Source organism: Akebia trifoliata, chromosome 15 (assembly GCF_017979445.1).
Source record: "Akebia trifoliata isolate Shusen 1 chromosome 15, ASM1797944v1, whole genome shotgun sequence".
Classification (NCBI taxonomy): Eukaryota; Viridiplantae; Streptophyta; class Magnoliopsida; order Ranunculales; family Lardizabalaceae; genus Akebia; species Akebia trifoliata.
This window is the reverse complement of record NC_141389.1, coordinates 26,471,148-26,490,416: the sequence shown is the minus strand read 5'-3', so window position 1 is coordinate 26,490,416 and position 19,269 is coordinate 26,471,148. Positions and strand designations below refer to the sequence as shown.

General features: G+C 36.7%; 2 protein-coding genes across 2 annotated transcripts; both read right to left on the bottom strand.

Annotated features, from left to right (window-relative positions):
* Nucleotides 1-409: 409 nt before the first annotated feature.
* Nucleotides 410-6,238, bottom strand: LOC147384872 (3-phosphoinositide-dependent protein kinase 2-like). Its single transcript, XM_086426048.1, has 11 exons — nt 5,693-6,238; nt 4,500-4,680; nt 4,277-4,333; nt 4,055-4,152; nt 3,876-3,984; nt 3,709-3,787; nt 2,935-3,100; nt 1,838-1,972; nt 1,542-1,702; nt 932-1,154; nt 410-849 (listed from the first exon to the last, which is right to left on the bottom strand). The coding sequence occupies exons 1-11, from the start codon at nt 5,885-5,887 to the stop codon at nt 766-768; spliced, it is 1,488 nt and encodes a 495-aa protein (XP_086282174.1). The 5' UTR covers nt 5,888-6,238; the 3' UTR covers nt 410-765.
* Nucleotides 6,239-9,394: 3,156 nt separating this feature from the next.
* On the bottom strand, nt 9,395-18,574 carry LOC147384871 (GC-rich sequence DNA-binding factor-like protein). The gene is made up of 6 exons (XM_086425281.1): nt 17,368-18,574; nt 16,358-16,525; nt 12,760-13,436; nt 11,620-11,902; nt 10,839-11,128; nt 9,395-9,829 (listed from the first exon to the last, which is right to left on the bottom strand). The coding sequence occupies exons 1-6, from the start codon at nt 18,535-18,537 to the stop codon at nt 9,637-9,639; spliced, it is 2,781 nt and encodes a 926-aa protein (XP_086281407.1). The 5' UTR covers nt 18,538-18,574; the 3' UTR covers nt 9,395-9,636.
* Between the last annotated feature and the right edge of the window lie 695 nt (nt 18,575-19,269).

The following is a 19,269-nucleotide window of genomic DNA, read 5'->3' as shown; positions in this document are numbered from 1 at the left end:
CAACTTTTGACCTTAAAATAGATTCAAATCTTGCTTTTCTGAAACAGACTAATTCAAAAAGCACAAAAAGAACTATAACTTTTAACTGGGCTAGGTCTAGGATTATGAAAACTTGATCCCCTACACAGGCCAAGTGGTCATAAAGCTCTTCACTGGAGTGGCAGGGTTTTTCTACTATGTGAATGGCTCTCTAAATTGGCCACTCTAGTGGAGAGATCTCTAGTTTCAGTCCAGAATAGCCATCCCCATAACGGCAATACTTTGATGGATCTTCGATCAAGTTGACCCTTTTTGCTATTATAGATATTATGTCAGACACATCTTCTGATTCCAATCCAACTCCTTGTAACTGTGCTAATGTTGAACATATCAGACATTAGGATTCAATGGTATAGATCTAATGGTGCTCCTAAAAATTTCTGAAAATTTTATTACCACAGTAATGCGAAAATGCAGACCCGTGTAGAAATTCAACCAAAACTTAACATTAAGATGATCTGTGAAGACTTATACTATGAAAAAAATTACCATGTAATGGATATAACCCCCCAAACCCACACTATAAGACCTTCACATGATACCCACATATGTGCAGTCACTCACAAAGCTCTCTTTGTCGCATTCGGTTCCAAGGCACAAGAGAATGGGGAGTTACAAGTAGGTGTGAACCTTGAAAATCGCTACTTCAAATAAATATTTCTCCGGAGAATCCAAACAATTAGGATCTCCATACAAAGAATGTGTTTTAGAATCGATAGAAATGTATCACCGGTTTTGAAGACCTTCGATTGCCTTCTTCCATTGCAATGCTCTTTGTTTTGCATCCTCAAATGATATTACCTTCTTCGGCTAAATATTCCAAGAAATATAATTCAGCAAAAGGAGAAATAAATTCGTAAGTAGGATAAGAGAAAAGGAGGGAGGAGCATACTATGCAAATCTTGAAATGTGAAGAACTTGACACTTGTATGCTGAGATCGTTGAGGTTGTCAGACAAAATTATTTTCCCTTTAAGCATCATTTTTGCGGGGTTCACGCAAATCAACTTGGGTTTGTCGGTGAGGATAAGTTGCACCTTTTTGTTTGTTAGTTTTTGTATTTTCTTCAGAGTTGAGATCATAACAATAGACTCCCCAGGATCCAGGAATTGTTGCCTGTAAATACAACCAACAAACAGATTCAACATTCACAGCTAACAAACGAGTAAAAAACAAAAAATTATAGAATACACCACTCCCATCCCATGTTAGCCTACAAACATAGAGAAATTCACTCATTCTGCCATCTTTGTGTATATCAAGATATGTACAAAATTACAGGGAAAGATGGATGACTTTGATCCACCAAATATCTGGTCTACTTTCACTAACTATGCTCTCTTAGAAGTTGAAGCTAATTATGAAAGAACAAGAAGCATATAACCAAATAGAATCTTGAGAAAGTTCCAAGCTAAGAAACTTAAATTTCAGTGGACCTCTCTATGTGATTTTCTAAAAGGAAGCATTGAATTAATGTCAAGCACATAGGTGTTCAGTCAATACCATCTAGAATCGAAAGAGTCGATCGAAGCAAGCCTAGTTATATGACCATATGTCTCAGAAGAAGACGTGGCACCACCATTCCCATCATTGTATCCGACCGACCCATCACCGATGTGTGAAAGATTCCACCCAGAATCCTGAATGTCATCACCCTCGCTCGTCTGAAACGAAAAATAATTTGTGTAGTTTAAATTAAATTATCACTTTGGGGCCCCAGTAAAGAACTGCTAGAATCCTCGAAATCAATAAAGGAAAATTGAATTTAAAATAAAATTCAAGAAGCAAGAAAATCATACATTGGGGTCTAAAACAAGTTTAGGAGGTGATAGCAATCTTAAATTCTTCCAGTCGATTCCCTTAAAGAAGGGATGCTTCTTGAGTGCGGCATAACCACCCAGCCCAGCGCCAGGTCTTTTGCTGGGATCTGTATCCTGAATTGGAATTGCATGACAGATTAAAATTCAGAGTCATGAATTATTTAAATAAAAATGGAAATTTCTCATTTGTCATTGGAACGGCAGGAATCATCATTATAATTAAGTCATGAGGTTGGAAACATTTATGTAGCTAAAAAAGAACTTGGTCTACATCAAAATCGATAGGAAAATGGTTTTCCAGGGTAAATGCGATTTTCAGGTGTATGACTGCCAATTTTGAAGGGAAAATCCTTTTTACCCGGAACCTAGGACGTGGGAACAACACTCTACACGTCTTGCCAACTTATTATCTAAGTTGGCTATGCTTGACATAGACTTTGATAAATGATTATCAATATCTTGATGTTTGATGAATTACTTGTATCAACAGAGAATAGAACTCAAGGCTGATAAGTAGGCTAGTGAATGAATTAGTTGAGAATTTAGTACTGCAATTAAGTTAGCATTCTAAACAACATATTAAAGTAGCGGATGACTGTTAATCAACCAACTACTCCAAAAGATCGATCTGTTGGAGAAGGGAAGAACTATGAATATAAGAGGGTTTAATTGGGGTATGACACACCCAAGAGTGGAGGAAAATATACACCCAATACTCCCCCTCACCCATAAGGGTGGAAAGAATCGAACCTATGACCCATACATCAATCTGTTGGAGAGGGGAGAACTATAATATAAGAGGGTCACAGAGCTTAACTGGGGTATGACACACCCAAGAGTGGAGGAAAATATACACTCAACAATGACAAGGGTATTCATGACCAATAAGATTTTTTGCGTAGGTAATGCAAATATGACAATCTTTCGAAAAAGAATGTCAAGCTTCAATTGGGTACGTAGTGGAAACAAAGAAGATGAGATGCGTAAAAATAGTTCATGAAAATAAAGAAATGTGGGTTAACAAGCTAATACATAATTCAAGGCTAAATGTAACCTGCAGGTGAATTGTTTCTTACCAATAACTTATCTATAAGGTCTCTAGCTTCTTCTGAAAAGTAATCTGGAAATCTGAGATCCCTCGCAATAATTCTTTGAAAAATAAGCCATTCGCTTGCATCTTTAAAAGGAGAAGTTCCTGAAAGCATCTGATATAAAGTGCAGCCCAATGCCCAAATGTCATTTCTGTTTCAATATATATAAACAAGTGCATGAGTTACCAACAAAAGACAATACCTAATGAAAAGAAAAAAAAAGGAATACATATAAAAGCATACAATCATACAAATAGTGGCATCTAAAAGAAATACTTTGTCAATCAGCTACACATAGACTAACAAATATTACATGGAGGAAATAGGTAAAATTAGGGTTTAGTCCCGTTTGTCACATTGAAACATGTCGATTTTGACAAATAAATTTGGAGAGTTGCTATTGGCACCCCAACTTTTACTTATTACACACCAATTTCTTAAATTACTTATCGCCCCAATTAAGATTAAAACATATCATTCAAACATTACAAAGGTTTGACTCAAATTATTATCTCAACATTACAAAACACTATAATACTCATTCAAAAAATTCCTGTAATTGTTTACAATTATAATTAGGCTCATATAAAATCTTAAACCCAAAAAATAGAAATCTAGCGAAAAAAACAGAGAGAGTGCTTCTATTGGCACCCCAACTTTTACTAATTCTCAACCATTTAATTATTTTCTTTATTCTTAATTGGGGTGTAATAAGTAAAAGTTGAGGTGCCAATAGCAGCTATCTAAATTTTCCCTTACCCTAAAGTGGCTGGAGAAGAATTAAGGACTTCGGGTGGGACATATGCAGCTGTTCCCACAAAGGTGCAAGCTTTTTCATCTGCATAGCACATCAAAATAAATATACAGAAGGTATCACTTAACCATCTCAGTCAATGTGCTTCCTAAGAATTGTATGATAACCTTACCTGATGATAAAGATGGAAGGAATGTAATCCGACTGTCCTTGATAGGCTTTACACTACCAAAATCAGCAATTTTAATATGCCCTTCTGCTGTAAGTAGCAAGTTCTCTGGCTGATATTAGAAAAACTGTTAGAAAGTTTAATGTTTCAAGGAAAGAAAATGTGAATATAGTCAGAAGTACCTTAATATCCCGATGAATCAATCCAACACTGTGTATGTATTCAAGAGCATCAGCGACCTCTGCCGTGTAGAAGCGAGCTTCATCCTCTGACAGACGGCCTTTCTGTAACCACAAGAACAAGTTGGATAATATTAAAAGACTGACTTTCCAGGCATTATATTGCTAGAAATCAAAAAGAAAAAAAGAAAAACTGAAGCCATGTACTGAGTATTTGAAGTTTACTTGCCCTGGTTATTTGGTCGAAAAGTTCTCCACCTTCACAAGATTCGAGTGCCATGTCTTCACAGAAGAATTAAAACCACAATGTCAGACAACAAACCCAGTTGGATAAACTAAGCAATCATGACAAAGTAAAAAAATCATGGCCTCTATGTGAAACTATGGCAATGGTGCACTATGACAACTATATGATGAGTTGACGACGGCAAAACCCAAAAATACCTACATAGAGAAAAGGAATCTTGAAATGTGAAAAATAGTCGGACAATGCCGGGATGATCCAACTGATCAAGTACAACGCGCTCCAACTTCACATATGATGTTTTGTTTTCTTTGGTGATGAACTTTTTGTCCATGATCTTCAAGGCATACACATTTCCTGTGTCCTTTTTCTTTGCCTTCATAACCTGATTAGAAAAAAAAAATTTATATTAAGAAAACATTAATAATAACTGCAGACAAAGTGACAAGAAGTAAATACCTATGCTCCACGTCTCTTAACTACTGCCAATAGTCAAACATCCAAACATATTAAAGATCTAACAAAAATTCAGTCCTGGACTTTTAACAAGAACTGAAACTCTATTATTATTTCCCATCCATGTGCATCACTGCAGCAAACCACTTCTCCCTCCGCTCATCATTTTACTTTTATAAATGAAATGACAATTTGATTCCTCGGCGACAGCTACACACCTCCATAGAAATAGTTCAATTCAAGACAAGCATGAAATTAATACCCTCAGTCTAAGATCTTGATATGAACGAAAACAAGCCATCCACAGACACGCCCCATTAATCAGAGTCTATCTAATCGTCATAAGTTAAAATTTTCTATCATGTCTAGTCTTGACCAAAAAAAAAATTACTATAAATCTGAATTCTTTCCAATCCCCCACCCCCACCACAAATTACAAAATTATAACTAGAAAAAAAAAAATCTGTTGTAATTTCTAGATTTACTACCAGTAACAATCCTCAATCCTGATGTAATTTAAGTATCAATCGGGATATGGTAGAGGCCCAATGGATTTCTCACAAACCCATTGAAGCTCAACTAAAGGGGAATTTTTTTTTTATTTTGTTCAATGTGGAATATCCAACAATTTGTTGCAATTTATAAGATCATATACGTATGTGGGTTTAAGAGTATTACAGCTCTGGATTGCTTTTGTTTGAGTGCCCTCATCAACTCATTTACAAAACAGTTCCTAATTCATCACAAATACAACCACTCATCCCCTTCCCACCATCAAAGATCCCACCTTTGAGTCAAACCCACATCACAAAACCAATTTTATAATAGTTTTCAGCTCCAATTGGATTTTTCACATAATCAACAAAAATTAAGTAATTAAAATAAATGCAGCATTTGATCATAATTAGATCATTAAAACCTTAATGAGAGAGAGGAGAAACCTTGGAATAAGAACCAACGCCATAGATCTTGCCCAATTGGAAGTCGCGAATGGAGAAGTTCTCTTGTGGGGCCCTGAAAGCGAAGCTCTTGGATCTCTGTACAGATTGCTGATTGGGGTTCTGAAGACGAAGTTTGGAATCGAAATCTTTCTCCATTTCTGCTACACCTTCATCACCCACCAACGCCACCAACATCTCTCTCCCACACACGCAACCCTTGGTCTCTCTCTCTCTCTTTATCTTTCTATTTCTAAATATTTTTGAGAATTTGACAGAAAGAGAGAGGAGAGACTCTTTTCGGGAAAAATAGGGTCTCACGGCCTCCAAAGAAGGGAAGACTGGTCAACGAAAAACATATAAAAGAAAGTAACAATCACTCTCTCTCTCTCTCTCACATCAGAAAGATTCCCTTCTTTGCGAATTTTGATAAAGAGAAGGTTCTATCTGCAAATTTCTCAGCCTTCGAAAAAGTACGTGACGTCACCACCACCACCAACAACAACAAACAGAGAGAGAAGACGAAGAAGAAGAAAGAAGAGAGAGAAAGAGAGAGAGAGAGATCCTATTATTTAGGGTGATTTAGACCATGCCCCTCCGATTTTCTATGAATATTTGAGGCACCCCTGTGTTTTCCAAACTGATGACCACAAAATGACTTAAATACTCTTAGACCCTGGATTTTTCTATTATAAAAAAGGAATATTGAAATTGACATCGATTCATACATTGCTGATGTGGATGTTTGTATTGAGCATGAATGCTTTACGTCGAGATGTAAGTGAAAGCATCTATGATTAGGTGAGCACCTCGACATCAACAATGTGTGAATCGATGTCAATTCTAATGTCACTCCAGCATAACTCAGGAAAAAAAGTCGTATGGAAGTGGCCTCATATCACACATCCTGACATGAAAGTGTGGAAGAACTATAAATGCTTTTTAACTCGTATCTCAATGGAAGCATTTATGGTTCTTACGCACTTTCACATTAGGATGTGCAATATGAGGTACAATCTTGAGGTTACTTCAATGTTAGCCCAAAAAAACAAGAGTTGTGCTGGAGTGACCTCAGCGGAAGACACGTTGAGGTGGTGGCTCACACATGTCTATAAATGCATTTTAATCATATTTCGAAGAAAACACATCTATAAGCATGCACACACCGCCATGTCAAGATGTCCCCCACTGAGATCACTCCAACATTAATCGATAAAAAAACATCGTCTTCTACCAATACTCTAAAATAAGACTGATGTAGTGGTTTCAACAAGGTCTGGCCGAATTTGGTAATTAAATCAGTTCGGGTTAGGGCTTAATGAGGGTATTTAAGTCACTTAATTTAAGTCTCTTTTAAAAGATTGAGATCAAGGGGTATGTTATAAGTTTGAACATAGAGGGGTATCCCAAATTTATGGAAAAACTGAAGGGGTGTGTCGTATAAAATATATCACCCCATTTGTTAGGTTCAGACACGTCTGGCCGGCCAAAACACCTTTGTCTTTACCTTTTTGGGTAAATTACATCAACCACCTATAGTTTGGCATAATTTTATTGTAACCCTATAAAATTTTCATAATTGCACTTACCAGCCTTTTCATTGACGGAGTTAAAATTATGATGTTATTTTACTATTTTACCCTCTTATTTTATGTTATTTATTATTTAAAATAAATTTTAAAATAATAATTAAAATGCCTCCGTCAGGCATTCATTGAACTATTTTTTCACTACCATATCTTTGTCTATAACATTTTAAAAAGGCAAAATAGTCTTTATAAGAGGAATTTAACTCTTAAGTTAAAGGCAATTTGACATAAGGGGGTAAGGGAACCTCTTAAATAATTACATCTATAAGGGAGGTAAGTGCAATTATGAAAATGTTAAGAATCAAAATGGATTTATGCCAAACTATAGGGGTCAAAGTTTAATTTACCCATCCTTTTTCAGAGAAGTACTAATAACAGACGAAATTTTACTTATGAAACACCCAACTGTATTTAGATAACCATTTATCTCACAAGGATTGGTGTGTAGTAAGTAAAAGTCGGTGTACGAGTAGAATCTCTCTTTTTCTAACCACTTGTAACCATGAGGATTTTATTATGATGTTTTGCTCACTATTTACTCCATAATTATGACTTAGTACATTCTAAGCATCCTTGTAGTACCATAGTATCTCATCACGGGGCTGTTGTTCTAGAAAATCGATCAAGTTGAAATGACTTGACAACATCCATATCAAAAGTGCTCGGGCGAGATAGTCAACGTGAATTGTTAACCACATTGATTCGTCGAAGATCTAAGATGATTCGTTTGATATTTGAAAATAATGATTAAGTAAATCAAGTTTTATAAATTTATATATGAAATAAGTATTTTAATAATTTAATATTTTATTTATATAGAATTTGATTTACTCAAAATGAGATGATTTTGATTAACTTAAAATCAATAGAGTACGAAACAAGACAAAATACCATGTTTTAAGACCACAGTCCCAAAAATTACCATAGAGTCGTGTTAGAGTGATCTCAACATTGTACCTCGTATCTCACATCTTGATGTGGAAGTGTGTTGGAAGCATAGATGCTTCTTGACTCGTGTCTCGATGTAAAAGCATTTATGATTCCTACACACTTTCTTGTTAGGATGTGCGATATGAAGTACAACCTTAAGGCACCCACCAGGGGTTAGATGAGATGGCAAGATTGATTGGATTTACTCTTCAGGTCATGATTTCGAATCTCTAAATGCCCCCTCCACCAAAAAAGTGACTATTTAATGATGTACATGCATCGAGTGCTAGAGTGACATTTTGACGTGAAAGTGGATAAGAATCATAGATACTTTTCACATATATCTCGAGGAAACATTTATGGTTCTCATACACTTTCACGTCAAAGTATGCGATGTGAGGTCTAATCTTAAGGTCACTTCAGCATTATTCTTTAGAAAGAATTGATTAAGCTAGACCACTCAATTCTTCTTCACCAAGAATACACTAATACAACTTTCCTTTCTAAGTGTCTTGATTTCAATTGGTTGAGAGCTAATCAAGAGAACCTCAGTCCCCATATGGTATTATTTTGATAATACATGAGAGGACATACATTATTGCTATAGGGGTGACCCCACATATTATTATTTATTCAATAAAATAAAATAATATTATAACTTTACTTTTGTGGGTGTGTGCCAAGTAGTAGGATAAGGAGCATTTAAAGATAAGAGAGTAGAGAAGCCCATACTTAATGCAGCCAAGAAATATGAAGTTTTGTGTCTCTAAAGCCAAATACAGTTTTGTAGATGAACTGGGCCATAGTTTGGTTGCAATTATAATCCTATAATAATATGGACATCACCACAATCAATGAAAATTATGGGTGAAGTTGACTTGGTTCGAATTGAACAATCTGATTCTTGCACATTAGCATTTCAATCATAATCAGAAATCTGCTACTATCATAAACAAGACAAGATTTAATTCTTATATTTTTGGAATATGTTCATTTTATACGTTTCGAACGTTTTTTAAAGTGATGTTTTTTATTATTTTTGTCGCGAATGTAAAACCTGATAAGTAAAATGAGATTCTTAAATCAATTTTATAATCTGATTCTTACAATTAAAAAAAAGTGATTCTTCATTTTTTTCTGTTTCCAGGACCTCTAGACTCCTTTAAGAAAAAAGGGCAAATTCACAAGTTGAAAAATCAGTATCATCGTCCGAGGGCAGATTTAAGGGAACAAACTCATACAAGTCCAGGCGCTTCTGCTCGCCCGATGATTTCATGCACGTCTTGTTCAGACATAAAAGGACAAAAAAAAAAACTCATAATTTAGTCAATTGTAACCATTTGATCAAAGCCATTTGATGAACCATCATCGTAGTCTGATGAAACCTAAGACTAGATAATGTCCGGGATTTACTATGTTGAAACTAGTTTACAATGCCTCTTTAAGCTGGAAGGTTCGGGAAATTGCCCTGGCATTGTCATATTCATTGAGCTCTACCAGCATCTTTTTCAATCGACGAGCTAGCCCTCTAGTTTCACTCTCACTCACACCCGACACGTGCTTCTTCTCGAGTGTCTTTGCTAGTGTTAGCACGTAATCCACCAATGGTTGCAACTTGTAGCTGCATAAAAAAGAGGACAAAAGAATTATAAATCGAACAGAGCTCGGAGAGAAATGCAAACTAATTCTTATATAGATGGGTAAAATAGTGAAGACAATTGATGATGCACAATCTATGGCAACGAACAAAATTCAATAATGTCGTAAACCAATCAAAAACTTCTCAAATGATAGCTGTTGGTAAGAGAGGCAATACAGGCACACGTTAAGGTGCATTAAATACACCTTGGAAAGGGTATTTTGGTAAGAAAAAAAATTGAGGGCAGTTTTGGCATGAAAATCAATTCCCAAGCTGTTTTTAATGCATTTTAACATGTGCCCTTAGGGCACATATTAACAAAACCCCAAAAACATATACATATGAAGCCCCTGGCGTATCCACCCCTGAGATTGGGGACCCATGCTTCCTGGGCCGAACTAGAATTCCAAGGAAAATAGTTGCTAAGTAGATGATCTCTGCTCCCAAAATGACTCCAACACGAATCTCACCAAATAGGTAATATGCTTATTCAAGCCTCAAGGGCCTTTTTTTTATTTTTTGATAAGTAAAGATAGTTTATTGAAATAAAAGGGAAGAGAAAGGGAGGTCGAGGTGACCAACCCAAGAATACAAGGAAGCAAAAACCGAAAAAACAACCCCAACAAGGATGCCCAACACAACCCTAGGTTGTCTCTAAGTTACACACCCTATCCCAACTTATAAGAAAGTCTTCAAAGAAAACCCCCCTATGTTGTCTCAAGGGCATTTCATTGGACCAATGTACTGCTCAGCTATATTTGTTTCAATGACAACCATTGTATCTAAATCAAAATGACTAATTACATACACATGCATATGAACACAACTTTGTTAGGGAAATGGTTATGTAGGCTCAGTTCAGACCGGGTGAGTTTCTGGAGGAAAGTTACCAACAAAGTTTGGAGAATTAAGGTACAGTAGGGAATGTAGGTCATCAAGATTAGGAATATAGAGTAATACACATATATAAGAGTACTACAAATAATTGTACCTGCGCTCCGCTATGACTTTGGTTCCTGTCCAAACCCCAGATAATGATGAAATGATCCTTTCAGTCCTCGTGATCGCATCATGAATATTTGCAGTGATACTTCGTACGTGAGGCAGAACTTTTCCACAAAAAAGTTCATCAAGAGCCAACTGCTCTAAAACTGGCAATGCGAGGATATCTTTCCACAAGCAAATGTTTCTAAGCAAACGAATTGACATTCCAAATTGATATGCTGCAACTCGTGCCGCATTTGGCACAGCCTTTATTACAAGTGGACTCCATGTTGGAACCTATTCATTAAAATTGATATAAGAAACAAGATCAACAGAAATGCTATTATATTTTTTTGCATTGATAAGGTTCGGATCAGATCAGGGTCGATTTGGTACCAATCTGATAAGCACCGGATCTGATCCCATAAATATCGGATCGGGCTCTTAATGGACCGGGTTTTATTAGGATCTCAATATTAAGATCCAAACTAGGTCCAATAACAATTGGATCGGATCAAACCCGATTTGATGTACAAGATCGAAATAAATTTCATATATTTAAACAAACATATGATATAATTTATATATAATTTCCAACATTTGATCAGATCGGGAAATGGTCAATCCAGATCTGATCCAATAAGATATCAGATCGGAACCTCATCAGAATCTAAATCATCAATCCATACCCAAAGTTATTGGATCAGAATGGAGATTTCGGGTCTGATCCGATTCATTGACAGCCCTATTGATAACTAAGGTTGTGTTGTCAGGCATAAAGGACTTACAATGAGGTTAGCAATAGCATCTGCTAGACGGGTATGAATAGCACCCAACAATTCTCGTAGGGCCTCACTGGAAGCTGGGACGTAATTAATGACCAAGTTCATGGCAGAAACCGCATTCCTTGTCCCTCTCGTACTGAGCATATCCCAGCAGTGAGCAATTTGATGATGCAAAATGGGAAGCGCAATCTTTTCCACTAGTCCAGGAACAAGGTCAGCATCGGCGTCACCTGGGTTAAAGTCGCTTGTATCTTCCGGCAACCCATAATCAAACAGAAGAGAATGCCTAAAAGTGCAATGAAATAAATTGTAAGGGCAAAAAAAAAAAGGGTAAATACATTTTCACCTCGTGCTTTGGCCTAATTTTATGTCAACCCCCTAGCGTTTTGACCATTGCACTTACCTCCCTTATAGTTATCTAAGGGGCCCACTTACCCTCAATGCAAACAGTTAAAAAATGATTTTTATTTTTACAAAGACCATTTTGCCCTTTTTAAAATGTTCATTTTTTTACAAACAAAAATATCCCTGTCAAAAAAATGGGTTCATGTGCAATAATGTGAATGATTAGACGGGTGCATTTGTAAATATTGTTTTAAATTTAAATTTTTTAAGAAAAAAAAAGGATAAAATGAGAAGGTAAAATAATAAAATAACATCTGAATTTTAATTTCATCAATGAAAGGACAGGTCGATGCAATTATCAAAATGTTAGGGGGTCAACATGGAATTATGCCAAACTACAGGGGGGGTAAAGTGTAATTTACCAAAAAAAGGGGGAGAAATGAAAACAGAACTGCTTCCATGGAAGCCTTAAGTTGTGAGAACATCATAAATGAAAGAGAGAACAATGGTCCAAGTCTAATAGACCATGATACTTCATTGTAAAATGGAAGTCGTGCACATGGCACCCATGCAGAGCAGGATCCGCCATTCGATGTTTCCCACCTATGAGATGCCATACCACAATCAAACAAGATCAATATCTCACAGGCAGGACTTATCAAGCAGAGTTCCCTTCCCCTTTCTTTCATGTGTGCCACTAGTACGATTATACCATTTGGAAACTGTATTCATGGTCTAAGACACTTGAGACAATCGACTTCACCTAAATGAACAACCCTAAAGATCGCAAATATTTACCATTGCATATCATTGAAATCTGTCTCTTCATAGAGTGGGTCCCATTTTAGAAGTTCTAGTCTCACATATGGGGAGAAGATAGCAGGAACACTTAAAGACATATAAGCATCCCGGTAGCTTGATGAGTAATGTTTCTTCCATCTTTCAAACCTTTCTTTAACAACAGAAAGATGAGAGTATTCTTCAGCTGCATCACTGAAAATCTGCGCAGCCGTCTGTAGCAACAAGTCGCGGTTAGATCGGTAAGATGTACTCTCGCTATCACTCTCATCTGTGCTTGACTCTCCTTCTATGTGACTAAATGCACTATCATCTCCAACAGATGACATTCTCCTTGACTCAGACTTAGCCTTCCTGCGCTTCCGAGCCTCAGCCCTCCGCATCATATCCATACGTTTCTGTAGGTTCATATCTCTACCAAATTCATCTAACTGAACCGAAAGATTTGATTGTTCCCTTGCAGAAGATGCAGCCTGTGCTGCAGTCGCAGCGGCAGCAACCATTGCTGCACTGCCACCACCTTTACCAAGTACTGACATTGCAGTACTCACAGCTGCTTCGACTTCCTTAAATTCATCAGTATTATCAGCAGCTCTTCTTTCTAGAATAGCTGAAGCACGTTCTTCATGAAGTTTCTGCATTTGCTCTTCAAGTTCCTCTATGAAAGGTGCCTTATGCTGGAAGGAAAAAAGTTATAGCATAATGGTCAAAATGCAACCATGCTATCAGAAACATGGTTCAAAATATCGGAATGTCTCGCTTCTATGCATATTGGTATCGATTGACCACGCATAGTCACAAAGTCGGAGTACGGGTTTTGGAAAAAACATTGAAAACGGGAAAAAAAACGAGAAAAAAGAGGGAAAAAAACGATAAAAATAAAAGATAAAAAAAATATATTAAAAGTTATGAAAAATATATATATCTAATGAAAATCCATCAAATCAAGTTATTATCATCAAATCCCATATTTTTACATTTATGAATCACCAAATTCTATTATGTACCAAATCCCACATTGAAAAAACAAGACGTGTTTAATTTTATTTTTCCTGTGAAAAAATAGGGAATAAAATGGTGTTTTTTGTCACAAATGAAAAGGTCGCGTTTTTTAATCGTTTTAATCGTCAGAGATACAAGATGTGTTTTAAACGCATTTTTTTTTTCAAAAAATCGCCGTTTTTTGTTACTATGCGACCACAAAACATTGAATGTATCAGGAATGTAGCAATCGATACAGTATTGGGTTTTTTCTTGACCAAAACGTCATTTTAAACATTGGGGAACGTAACATATAATAGTTGCTGCCCATCTTATAAACGAAGATACACAATCTTAACTAGAAATGAAATTGAAGATCCAAATGGGAAGCAATAACAGTCAAAATGCAGGTATGTTATGGTAATCAATTTAATGGAATTCACAAATCGCATTACTGCCTATAGGTCAAGGTTTAAGCATAGGGAGACTCTGGGCTCAAGTCGATGTCAGGCACAGGAGCCCATGACAATCACCTCATGTGAACTAAGGATCTAGATGTTCAAATAAGAGCACCCCGAGACCCAACATTGTACTTCAAGAAGCAAAGAAGCTTGGCACCAGCATATTTCTGTTTTGTCTGGTACAAGCAAGCATTACCTCGCCCCTTCTTTTTTCATGTAATTACTGCAGGTAATGATGCCAACATCTTGTTCCCCCCACATTCAGGAAGATGGGGATGAAAAAAAGGACGACTTGAAAGTCTAATTGTAATGCAACTAATCGAATTCAACTGATGATTCAGAATCAGTAGAAGAGGTACCATTGTCAGTGAAGGCAGGAGAAGTTGAATTGGTCACACGTTTCATTCTGATGGACATTGAAGGGGACCAGCGATCAGGTAAACATTGTCAACTTGTCGCTTTAGAATATGCCAAGTGCTAGAGAAATAGGAGCAAAGAGAAAGAGGTGTTGAGAATGAATTTGCTTTTTTGCATCCTCTAGATCGCAATCGAGAGAGAGAGAGAGATGAGAATCCACATCAAGGATTCTAAAAATAGGAAAGGATTCTAAAAACTTTTACTTGGATAAGATATGAGCTGGGTTGAGAACCCATACCAAGGCTTTGGATCAAGAATACATGGAGAGGATTGACAACCTTGGCATACTGAATTGAGAACTTGGTTAACTCCTGGTTGAGAACTGGCACACGCAAAATAACTTGGAAATCCCCTAGCTATGATTACATGATAAGAATTTTCTTAACATTCTTACAATGGGTCCTTGAGCAAGGATCTCAAGATTAAAAATAAAAAATAAAGAAACCAATGCTTAAGACAACATTTTCAACATAAGTAACCTACCTCTATTACTATTCTAGGGTTTAACAAAAATTCATCAGGGCATGATGTGAAATACACATGGCAGAAGTAAAATAGTTAGCAAATAAAAAATATGCTAATGTATCACTCATCGATAAATTCTACCATGGATAAATACTTAGGCACGAAAATCTGAATCCGATTAACGGATTCTCCGCAATTGTCAAAGCCACTGGGCATCCAGCCAAGACAAAACCTAGAGGCAAATAAACATGTCACAGGATAAAATAAAAGTTCCAGGAAGTACACGAGTTTTAAAGACCAGCCATAAGGTCATGTATTCAAAAAAGAATGAAGGGCAAAAAGATTAGTTGGACCTTTCAATTCATAGATTCAGATCTCAGACCTATGAATGGGGATAATCCCGATACTCACAAACAAAAAGGGAGTGACAAAACAAAAAGAGAAGTGACTCGGAGAAAGAGAGAAGTGACTTGGACAAAAGAAACATAATGACTTAGACGCTATACTCAAGGAATTTCTGTAAATATTTTGATTGGATAGCTTGTTATCAAAGTGCGACAAATCACAATTGTATTTACTTTACCAGATGGGTTAAATGCATATGGGTGAATACTTCCTCAAGCCTCCTTTTTCAATTTCATAGGTGTATTTTTAGGAGGAGTTTTTAAGTGGGATCTCATGTGCTGTAATCTACCATGTAATCAAGGTGAGTCATCTTGACCTACTTCTTCCATTTCAATAGAAGTGTACTTATAGAAAGAAAAAAAAAATCCCTCAACCCTTAAAAATCAAACCTAGCCAAATAAAATAGCCAGGCCCACCCAATCACGAATAATTGCTTTTAAAAGCACTCAAAAATGGCAGAATGTAGGCTCAGAGTGACCTGAAAACATTCAGCCTCTGCTGCCAACAAAACTCGAAAATTGGCAAACTAGTGGGTTAGGTTTGACCGAACAAACCAAACCCAACATAAACTGCCCCACTCCCTGATTCAAAAATCCACAAAATTGCATATTTCAAAATGTGAAGACTATGCTATGATCAACATGAATTCTAGGTACTGATATTTAAGGACAGATGCTGGCATCACTGTTCACAGGAAAAATAAAATATACTAAAAAGAAGAAAGGAGAAAAGGTTGCATATCTGTTCAGCTAGTTGAGTATTCAAGAAGCTTTTTGATATAGATAAGTATTCAAGAAGCAATATAGAGGCATAAAAACCAGGAACACAAAGAAAATGCACACTAGCAGACCTCAGACTGAAACTCATACCTGTAAGAAGTCACATATAACAGAAACAAAGTCACGAAGCTTTTGCATAAAGATGAACTTCTCACCCGCTGCTGATAAAGACTTCTCCAGATCAGTTATATTTGAAAGTGAAGAAGACAAATTCTCATCAGTCCTAGCTATTGATGACATGGCTCTTCCATAAGATTCCTGATTAAATGAAAAATTGGATGCGGTGAATTATAAACTCCACACAAAATGTAATACTAATGCATGACGAGTGTATGGTAATTTTCTCATGGTATGAGATTGTACAAAATAGGAAGAACAATGTGTCATAAATACCCCTTCATAACATTTATGGAATTTTAGAAACATTATGATATATATTGGCAAATTCTGAATAAACCAACCAGACTTGAGTTTATTTCATCATACTAACCATGTTCTAGAGCCCTTACTAGATACTGTAAATTTGTAATCATTCACCAAATTCTCCTACATATTGAAAAAGTCGTGACTCCTTCCTTCACCGATTTAATCACAACTTTTTCAACAAATTGTGACTTTTAAAAACTTCTTGATTAATTCACAAACTTTGCGATTAAATCAAATTAAAATGAAAGATGAAATTGAAGCATTAGTAAGAGAAGATAGCCTTGATGAAATGATGATGAACATTCTATTAAAGAAGCATTAGATACTGAGGATGACATTGAATACTTTTACATTTTGAATAATATAGACCTTCAATGTGTTGTCGAGTTGTGGTTAGTTGTTGTGGATGAAACGATGATATCTATATGGGGGTTAAGTGATTTATTATTGTCAATTAATATGAAATTTGGTGATATAAAATGAGAGCACCTAGTATGAACAATTACGCATATTTAAGCCTAGCCCAATTTCTTTCCAATTTTACCAAAATTTTCCCGACTTGGAGACTATGTTCGTAATTATGAATAATTTCTTCTATTAAGTTAAGAGTGAAAAAAAAAAAAAAATTTTGAGATTTCAAGATTAGTACTTAGCAGTAGAACATAGCTACAAACCTTGAGCCTTCTAATGTTCTGTTGAACTGCTTGGGTAGCAACCTCGGCCTGTTGAGATATCGACATCACCTCCGCACTCCGTGACCCTCCAACGGCTCCACCAATGGTTGGGGCAGCGGGCACACTCGGACCCAACCCATACCCCGACCCGGGATACCCATAATGTTGTTGCTGGACAATCTGATTAACAGATGCAACACTGTTACTCACTTTATTTGAAATCGAACCATCTTCAATCCTCTTCCCCAATCCCTTTCTGAACTGCTCTTCTTCCCAAATCTTCTCCTCGTCATCCTCATCATCCTCAACTACAAATTCGTCAACTTTCCTCAAATCATTCTCTATTCCCCTCTCATCGACACTCTCAAAAACACCCTTCTTCGCAACATCGGTCTTATCACCAAGCAATGCGATTCGCCCTTGAAATTCGGGCTCTTCATCGCTCAATCCCTCGGCTGCCCCATGATTACTTCCTCCGTCCAAAGAAATGTAATCAGGAGCCGCTGCCCTAGACTGCCGAAGTCGCTCTCTTTTAGCCCTAATTGCGTTAATCGTGGCTTGATCAGGAATCAAAGAACCAGAAGAATCCCTAGATTTCCCAATACCCATTGACGCTAATTGATTCTCAGCTTCATTCAATCCTTCTTCTTCCTCTAATTCTTCATCTTCTCTCGAATTTCCTCGATCTTCATCAACAGAATGGGGTTTAACGAAGCCCTTTAAAACAATTACAGGTTCTGATGTATTGGGTGTAGAACTAGCTAGGGTTCTGGTGTTCTTCTGAAGCTCTCGAAGTTTCTCCTTCGTGTACTCTCCTGCTTGAGGTTGAACATTGGATGGGAGTGAAGGAGAGGTAAAGACTCGATCTTTGGTGGTTGTAATCTTGTGAGAAGATGAGGAGGAAGAGAGAGAAGATTTACTGAGACGAGAAGAGGGTTTGATTCGATTGGAAGATGAGGGTTTTGATGAAGGTGGACGAATTGGGGATTCTTCGTCTTCTTCGTCTGCAAAGCTGAGAAGTTTGGGTCCTTTGGGTTGCTGTTGTTTCTTGGTTTTAATCGATGAATCCTTCGATGAGGGTTTGGTGGTAATAGTGGTGATGGACGTTTCTTCGCCATTGACGTCTTCGTCTTCGGCTCGCCTACGAAAGTTCTTGCTTCTGCTACTCATCTCTGAAGCCGCTTGATGAACTCAGGACTAAGGTTGCGGGTTTTTCTTCCTTTTTGGTTTGAGAATTAATTTTGGGTGATTTAGTCATGCCCCTCGATGTTTTGATGAATATTACAGATACCCCTGTATTTTCAAACTAATGACACACCCCTTGACCTTGATTCACTAATAGACTTGTGAAGAATGACCTAAATGCATGGTTTTAAAACTCGGTTTTGCGGCTCGGCTCGTCTCGTCTCGTCCATGCCCCGTTACCGAGTTTTCTTAGAGGAATCATCTCGTCTTGTTCAACAATGATTTTAAACCATTTAAAAAATTTGAATTTTTTTTTTAAAACCCACTTCGATTTCATCTTGATTTAAAGGAGGAAGATGAAATTTTTTACCAAACTCCTTTATTCTATAGTTCACTTGGTTGAAAAGATGAGAAAAAATCATTTTGGTGCTAAAAATGATAGAGTTTAGAAATGAAAATTGATAATCTCGCTTGTCTTGGATTAGATTTTTGATATCTCATCCGAGACGTATCTTTGTCTCGCGAGATTCGGTAAAACCCAAAAAACACGTCTCAATCTCGACCTCGCAAGATACTAAGATGACTTGGGCGATATGTCTCGATCTCAGACGAGTTTTGAAATTATGCCTAAATGTCATCATCTTCGGAGTTTAAGTTAAAAACTCATTGAGTAAAATATTTTATCCTAAGATGAGGAAGGAGAATGGTACGATTCTA

Bases quoted from the DNA above. Each gene is read 5' to 3' on its own strand.
- LOC147384871 (XM_086425281.1), bottom strand. From the start codon at position 18,537: ATGAGTAGCAGAAGCAAGAACTTTCGTAGGCGAGCCGAAGACGAAGAC. The intron at 16,526-17,367 runs GTTTGTAGCTAT...TCATTTAATCAG, and splicing joins AGAACATTAGAAGGCTCAAG to GAATCTTATGGAAGAGCCAT. The intron at 11,903-12,759 runs GTAAATATTTGC...TTGCACTTTTAG, and splicing joins GATTTCAATGATATGCAATG to GCATTCTCTTCTGTTTGATT.
- LOC147384872 (XM_086426048.1), bottom strand. From the start codon at position 5,887: ATGTTGGTGGCGTTGGTGGGTGATGAAGGTGTAGCAGAAATGGAGAAA. The intron at 4,153-4,276 runs GTAAACTTCAAA...GGTTACAGAAAG, and splicing joins CGACCAAATAACCAGGGCAA to GCCGTCTGTCAGAGGATGAA. The intron at 1,703-1,837 runs GTATGATTTTCT...TTTTCGTTTCAG, and splicing joins AACTTGTTTTAGACCCCAAT to ACGAGCGAGGGTGATGACAT.